Source organism: Gavia stellata, chromosome 4 (assembly GCF_030936135.1).
Source record: "Gavia stellata isolate bGavSte3 chromosome 4, bGavSte3.hap2, whole genome shotgun sequence".
NCBI classification, from domain to species: domain Eukaryota; kingdom Metazoa; phylum Chordata; class Aves; order Gaviiformes; family Gaviidae; genus Gavia; species Gavia stellata.
This window is the reverse complement of record NC_082597.1, coordinates 55667005-55675082: the sequence shown is the minus strand read 5'-3', so window position 1 is coordinate 55675082 and position 8078 is coordinate 55667005. Positions and strand designations below refer to the sequence as shown.

General features: G+C 37.7%; 1 protein-coding gene across 2 annotated transcripts in view; it reads right to left on the bottom strand.

Moving 5' to 3' along the window:
* Positions 1-842: 842 nt before the first annotated feature.
* IFT56 (intraflagellar transport 56) overlaps positions 843-8078 on the bottom strand; it is a 49649-nt gene continuing 42413 nt past the window's right edge. For both annotated transcript variants that reach the window (XM_059816471.1, XM_059816472.1), the window contains 3 exons: positions 6922-7028; positions 3219-3352; positions 843-1909 (listed from right to left, as the gene is read on the bottom strand). In XM_059816471.1, coding sequence (XP_059672454.1) covers positions 1798-1909; positions 3219-3352; positions 6922-7028 — 353 coding nt within the window. In that variant the 3' untranslated portion in view covers positions 843-1797. The remainder of the gene's footprint in view (positions 1910-3218; positions 3353-6921; positions 7029-8078) is intronic.

Here is an 8078-nt window from a genome sequence, read left to right as displayed (position 1 = left end):
AAAATGGTCTGCAGTGATTTGGATGCTCTTCAGCTCTCCTGCAGGTTAAGTTTCAATAAAGTTAAGTTTCAAAGGCAGTAATCAGATGCATTTAACATCTGCTACAAAGCCACCAACATGATTTTTGGAAGCTTTGTACCAAGATTCATAATTGTATTCCTGATCTGTTTCCAAGTTAATTCAAGTGGGAGGGAAAATAAAAATGCCTTTTACAAGTGAAAGGTGTTTTCTAACTGCTTTTGGTGAAAATACTTCTCCTTTCACACCTCTTTTGAATCAGTGTAACATTGCCCCTGCTGAAAGGCTCTATTATTGTTGCTAGTATGATGGATCAGTTTTCCAGATTGAAATACATGTAAATGCAAGTAGCCACAACCATCAATGTACTTCTGCATACCTGAATGATGATACACACAGTTTTTGCTTAAAGCAGTAAAAATACTGACATGCTATATGGCAGAAAGGTGTATATGTTCCTTATACACCCAGTCTCCTTATTTTCAGCATCAAACCACCATGAAATTGGGACCAAAGCCACTGGCTTGCCTTTGACTGATTATTGAACATACACTTAACAAGCAGTCACAAATATGCCCTCTTCCACAGCAAAATGAATATACGATTTCAACTTCTTCAGTATGAAGCAACAAGACATTGGACTGTAGATTCAATTAAGAGCTTTAATCAAAGCACAGACAGTAGAGAATACAGCATTCTGAGTTCCCCCCAAAAGATAAAAAAATACTTTGTAAGTATTTTACAAATTTACAAATTGTAAATTTTTCTTTTACAAATAATATATAAATGTTTTTTGCTGCAAAACATATAATACATTTCTATGTTACAACTATTACCTTCTTTTAGAATTATGTATTCCCTGAACTGTTCTCCTTAGAAAACAGGAGAGTGTAATAAATCCAATAGTATAATAAATATATTGCTAACTAGGGTGGTAAATGCTGAAGAAAATTATTCAAAACATCCAGTTCTTTTATCCATCAGATTGCTAGACTCAATGAATTACTCACACAAATTATATTAACATGAATAAACGTTTTGAGTGTCAGACCTCAAAGCAAGACTGAACAATACAGTCTGTCAAATCTCCATGCTCTGAAAAAGATGGTACCGTCATGCTTTGCATTTTGGGTTGATTAACCCTCATCTTCAGAATTAATCAACAATCTTTATAGACAAAAACAAGAGATGAAGGTATTAGTTATTGAGATTTATCCAGAAAAGGACAGTGCTCAGAATACAGTTTGTATTTTACCCCAGACACGTAATATATAGAAGTCTTTATGTATTACCTGATACCCTAGTACTGGCTTTTGGTTTTCACCGTCATACGCTCTACTTCACACATTCCACTTCTTGCTCGAGTATATTTGTCTCAGCCATTTAACAAATGATTCTTCTCCAGAGGCCAGAAGACTTGCTGAATAAAAACCCCACAAAGCACTCTAGTAACTTGTGTTGAGAAATCTGGGGAACATATGAGGAGCACTTTGACTTGTGGACAGTTGGAATTACTACTAAAAAAAATGAGAAACTTTGAATGAGGAATAGAGAGTGGTGCAACAGAAAAAGTACCAATAAAGCTCTAATGAAAAAAAATACTTGCTGAATGTTTTGCAATCTCACTGCACTACGCTGTTGCTCAGCTGGGTCAACCTGCTTGATAGTCTAAAGTCCTGCAAGGAAGTAGATACCCAGAATGCACAGGAAAAACCAAGACCCACATCTTACAGCCACACACACAATGCTAACTGACCCGGTTCATTTTGTGGCACTGACTTAGACAGGGACTCTGTTCTCCTTGGCCCACTTTTTCATGATGCGGACAATGTATTCTACTTGAGAATTACCAGTGCTCTTCAGAAGATGCAGTACTTCCCGTAGAGTCTCTCTACAAAGGTGAAAAGCAAAGATTTAAATGAGGGTGAGATGCAACTGACACAATAATCAACCACCCACATCCAAACTATTTTACAAAACATGGTTCCTAGTCAGAGAGGTCCATTCATCTGCAGAGCAGGAATAGGTAAAAATGCACAGTAGATTAGATCCCTGGGGACAAAAAAAAGTCTTGCGTACAATTGTAACAAGGAGAGAAATTAAAAGTGTGAAAAAAAGAAAATCAGCAAAATGTAATTGGAGTTCAGTGTGCGTGCGTGTGTGTATTTATATATAAACCTTTACTCTTGCAAAATAGTTCCCCAGAACAAAACAAACTTTTTTTTTAACAACTTGCTAGTCTTCGCTATGGCAACATCTACCTTAATGCTGCCATAGCACCTTACACATGAATATAAATAACATGGAAATGAACATTACCAATAGGATAAACCAGTATGAAGCTGCAGTTTGCCAGCAAGAACTTGCACACATAGTGAAAAACAGGCAAGCTATGTGTATTTTACTGCATCTACTGCAGTAATTGCTAAAAGTTAATGAGATTATTCCAGCAGAGAAGGAAATACAAGAAAGGTGTAGAAGCAAAGATGCACACCTACCAGTCATGTATGGAACAGCAGCTTTGGCCAGGGGAGAATGGCCATCTGGCGTCACAACAGAATATTCACAAGGGAACAGTTCTTAAATACAGCCTCACTATTCTCTCTCATTCTCCCATCCAGTGAAATGGGCCAAAAGCAAAATTATCAGTAACACAGATAATTTCCTTTAAGCTTTCATCACGTAAGTATATTTGTCTGACATGGACAGTGTCTTCAGAAAGCAAATCTTAGTGAAAACACAGTCTCATCTACTCATTGTTTAGAGAAATTGTGTCCTTTCTACAGCACTGAGTAAATGTTTCCTTATTTCTGTTCTATGAACCTTAAAATGTCATGGGACAGTTTTCCATTCTTACACCATCAACATGAAATGAGGTTCTTTTCCCTCAGTTCATGAACATACTACATTTATAACTTAGCTCTTCCTAGTATAATGGCTAATGTATTTTCGTTTCCTACAGTTCATAGCATTTGCTGATAAGTTATTCTCCACCATATATTCTATAACTGTTGTGGAAGATACACTTAAAATTGAACACTGCATATGGAACCACTGGCCAGAGTGTCTATTCTCTGAAAGGTCAACAAAGAATTGGAAGGGGATACATAGTCCTAAAGCTAAGATTATGATTCTGGCTTACAGCTAACTGGAAATAGGAAAAGAGCAAAATAAATCCAGATACAACACAGAATACTCACTTTGCTTCTCGGCCAGCTAAGATCATTTGAAAGACACCCACACAAGCACCTCTCTTGCCTTCCCAGTGTTCAGGATTACTGTCCAGTCTCTCCAGAACATCAAATGCTTTGGCTGAATAATAAAACTGACGCATCTGCACAGAAAGTGAAACATTATTCCTGACTTTTTGACCATCTTTCAGAAGGGTATTAAAAATTTTGAGCTCAGTTTTCTGAAATCAGCAGTAAGTCATAGAAGCAATGTGCATTTTCCTGTTTTTATACAAGCAGCAAGTGACACAGAACAGGTCCATTTCAATTCTACATAGGGAAACAGGTGGTATTATAACATTACTTGTCTATGTCTTTGAAGATATTGTAGACAAACTGCACTATGAACTTTATTAGTTGGCAATGATCAGCACTGTTTTGATCATACACAGATAACACTAACTTACAGAACTCCTTTTTTATGAGGTGACCTATCTAGTGTTGTACCAACTACACCAAAGTCCTTGATAGAATATCAATGTCAAACTAGTCCAAACATTTGAAAATGGAACCACTTCTCATCTAGAGATGGTCACAGAGACATACTTGGTTATCTTTTGGGTTTAATTTAGATAAGATTCACTGACTATAATCCAAAATTTTCCTGAGCATAGGAAAATCCACTGTACACCCTATCTTTTCTGCCTTAGGTTCTCTACTTGTAAATGGGAACAAGACGCAAGTTGGTTGGCAACAGTCAGTGCGAAAGGAGTGACCACAGTAACTGTGGCTTTTGAAGTCAGCGTAACTCATGTGGACCTTATCTATGACTGTGAGTGTTCTTCACTTGGGCAGGCCTGAATAGCAATGTTGTTTGTGGCTAGCATCTTCCCATGAGAGAGCACAGAAGGCAGACTGAGCACAACCTCCCATCCTTTGGTGGCTGGAAGCCTGCATCTGCTGAGAAAAAAAGGACAGGCTGTGGGAGTTAAGTTTGAAAACCTTAGTCAGACAAACACAGGTACTACAGAATGAGCAGTAATTCCCTTTTCTTCACATAAATGGTGATTTTAACCACAGGTGACTGGCAAGCACTTAAATGGATGGGAATAAAGATAGTGAGTATAAACAGTATCAGATGTGTCAGCTAAAAAGTAAAAATTGAATACTGATCTCTCCAAACTGGCATCTGATCTAGTTCCATTAAGCAGATACTGGTTTAATGTCCTCCTCCTGTCTGACATAAAAGCAGGAAATGCTTCACCCCAAGTCATGTGCTGTTCCCTATATGGAGAAGATGGACTATTGCATGAATAGCAGCAAGAAATTAGCCTGCATCCCAGCTTCCTCACTGAACAACTACTATCAGCATAATAACGGGGCATCCAGCTACACCTAGTCTGAGGACACTGTTGACCTTGCTCCATTCATGTTCTGTTGAGTGAAGCCTAGTGCGACTGCTGCCTTAAGTTACAGCTATGGTGCTGTCTGTGGACCTCTGATATAATATAATGTTTCAGAAACTGGAAAATGCTACATAAACACAAACAACATAGGCCTTGCCATTTAGTGGAAGAGGTACAAACAGCTGGTAGTGTAGAAAGACAAGTTATAACACTATAGTAATCATTTTTGAAATTAAATTCCTTGATCTTTGGAGCAGTCATTTATGGCCAAATGTGGACACACAGTTAAGCTGAAAAATTTAGTCCTGTAAGTGCAAATCCAAAGTGTGGAGCTGCTTCTCTTCTAGAGTACACTAAGATTTTGAGAAGAATTTAGGCAAAGTAATCAACTGATATAAGTGAGGCTTAAAATGGTCTAAAGAGAAATTTTACATAAGGTCTGATTATCCACTTGCTTTCACAAATTGCAGCTATGGGAAACACCAGAGACATAGTCACTTGCTTGAGCAACAAGACTTTCAGGGTGAGATGGTGGATTGAATACTTGAAAGATGTGCAAGAGATAATTTGCTCAGTTTTAGAAGAATACTTTTGAGATCACAAGGTAGATTTTCTGACTTTCAGTTATGTGTTTGTTAGGATTTTAAGAACATGTTACATTGCCAGATGAAGGAAAACAGTAAAAAAGAATGTTACAGATAGCATGCGGCTATTGCTGCTCTTTGAAGAGCTTGGCCGAACTGAGAATCATCGGGAAGTTTTCCAGTAGGACTCAGATTATTATCTTTCCTCTATGATGGCAAGTTTGGTCACTGTATCTCTAATAAGCCTATGCTAATAGCTGCTAGCTCTTGTGTATTCATTTGCATTAGGCTCCACTGAACCAGCTCCATGAGCTTTACACCTATTATCTGTGTTCTGCTCTTCTCACATCTGACTTCTTAAAACAGTGAACTACTATAGTTGGACAATCACAAAATTACAATCTGTCTTTATATTCTAATTTAAATTAAATCTAAAATGGTTGTTCCCCAAATAACTTCAGTCCACCTTCTGGCTCTGGCCAATAAATTCTGTAAAGTGGATGGCCTGTGTCTCACCATGACACTTTTTCAAAGAACATCCTTTTCTCCTATCACTGAGCTGCTACTCCTCTAGGTCCCAAGACAGTGCAATCATCCTTGTAGATGGCAGAAAGGATGCCGGATACAGCATTCTATTACTGTCTACTGAAGTCTTGCACAGCAATACTCTGCATAGGACAACCAATTTTTCTTTCTCCTATAGTGCCATTTACAATCCTCTCAAACAGGTTTTCTTTATATGCCTCTACATCCATCCTGTGGCTGAAGCTCTCATGTTTTCTTTCCATGTTTTGCAGAACAGCAAAAAAACTTGAATCAGAGCTAAGTTGCACTGTATGTAGACACCATCTGAAGAATCAGATGTTAGGAATTCAGGCAAATTATAATCAGCTTTGCAAGATCTCCTCACTATTAACATACCTTTGTATAAACTAGAATTTGGAGGTGTGCCAGCAGCGTATTCGCAGTGCATCAGAACTAGTAAACACAGTCTAGAAGCTTAGTACAAGTAAGGTAGCATATATTTTAACTTGTTCTAAAGTGCCCAGAGCATCCCTACTAAAGTGAACATTGTCTTGTCTAGCTTGACTCTTAAAAATGTTAGACAGCTTACTCTAACCTCAGGTCTTTACAAGTCCCCTCTAGAAAAGGTTCAAAAGAACAATTATTACATGTTAGCAGGGATCCCGCTATAGGCAGTTAAGTTAATAATTTTTTCTGAGTAGTTTCATTCCAAATGACCACACATACACCCCCCCAGTGTCTCTTTGCCCCACTTGGGCAGATAGAATAGTAGTTGTGGGAATTCTCTTTCCATTCCCTTATGATTAACAAAGGAGTATCTCCCATTGCCAATACAAGCTTTAAGGAAAAAATAACACTGTCCCAGAAAAAAAATGCAGCATGAGGTTCCTTGCTGAATCTATGCTAGATTTTTTTTTCTTAAAAGTTTCTTGTCACCTACCAACAATGAATCCCTAGTAGGAGAAGAAACTGTTATTGTTACTGATGGCTCAAGCATGCAGTAATTTACCAATGTTTTAATCAGTGGGTTGTCATCAAGAAGACCTGTAGGTTAAAAAGCTGACTAATCCTTGCCAACTCATCTACATTATTAGACACTCCACTGTTATAAAAGAAAGTTTACTAGTGATGACAATGATGGAAAGTATCAAAAAAATGGCTGTTAGTACAAGCACTGAATTAACATGCCACACACCAAGTTTTAAAGAGAAGACTCACTTTGTAGCAATCATTTGCAATGAGCTGCAAAAGGTTAAAGGACTCTCCTGAGGTCTCCATCTTCAGATAGAGCTTCCAGGCCAACTGTGGTTTCTTATTCATAATATCTGCAATAACAACAAAAAGCTGGGATTGTGAGAAGAATATGCCACACACAATACCCAATGGCACATGGAATAAATGTTCCTAAATTGCTTTGCTTAATGTAAATGCATGCCTCAGCGTGTGAGCATGAGGTTGGGAAGGGAAACTTGTCCTTATCTTCTACCTTACTAGCGATAACAGCAATTCATCAGAGAATACCAACGTCAAGAGGAATAATTATGGCGTTTACATCTCAATTTATATTTCACTGATACAGCAATAAGCACGACTTTCATGATTTCAGATGTGATTAAGGAATAGAATGGAAAGCATTAGAGAAGTTATTTTATGCAGGACAATGAACTATGGCAATCCATTTAGGTGGTGAGATTTAGGATTATGTGTTCTTACACACAGAAAAAATCTAATTGGCACTGAACTAAGATCTTTAATACTTGGTGCCCACCTCAATCTAAACATTCAATTCCCATGAATCATAGCAAACCAAAGGCAGGGGGGAGCACAAAGCCCCTGCAAACATAAACAAAACTTGTCATTATGCATCTACTAGAAAAATTTTTTCCAAATTCCTGAGATTTGGCGCTGCTTTTAAATTTGCCTATGTGACTAGAATTTTTCATTGGCCTTTAACTTTAAACATTACTTCTATACACAATTAGAAATAAAAGAATCTGAATCTTCCATCTCAGCTAGTGGAAATTCTACTGCGGTGTTTGAACACAAAGAATTCTGAAATTTTATTTTCTGGAGATAAGAACCCATTTCTCTTGAATCTGAGGTTGATATTGGCAATTGCAGACTCATTCAAGAACTGGGAGAAAAGAAAATGAAATTAAGTATTCCTTTCTTTTTCAAGTCTTACCAGCTACTCACAGAGTAGCTGGCTGTTCACACATGAACCACTCTTGTGCTCTTTCAAAAGAGGGGCTGTTTAGCTTATTATATCCATGCCCACTGTGCCAATACATATGTTTTAGGTAGAATGGGTGGCAATATCAACACAGAATCATAGAATCATTTCGGTTGGAAAAGACCTTTAAGATCATCAAGTC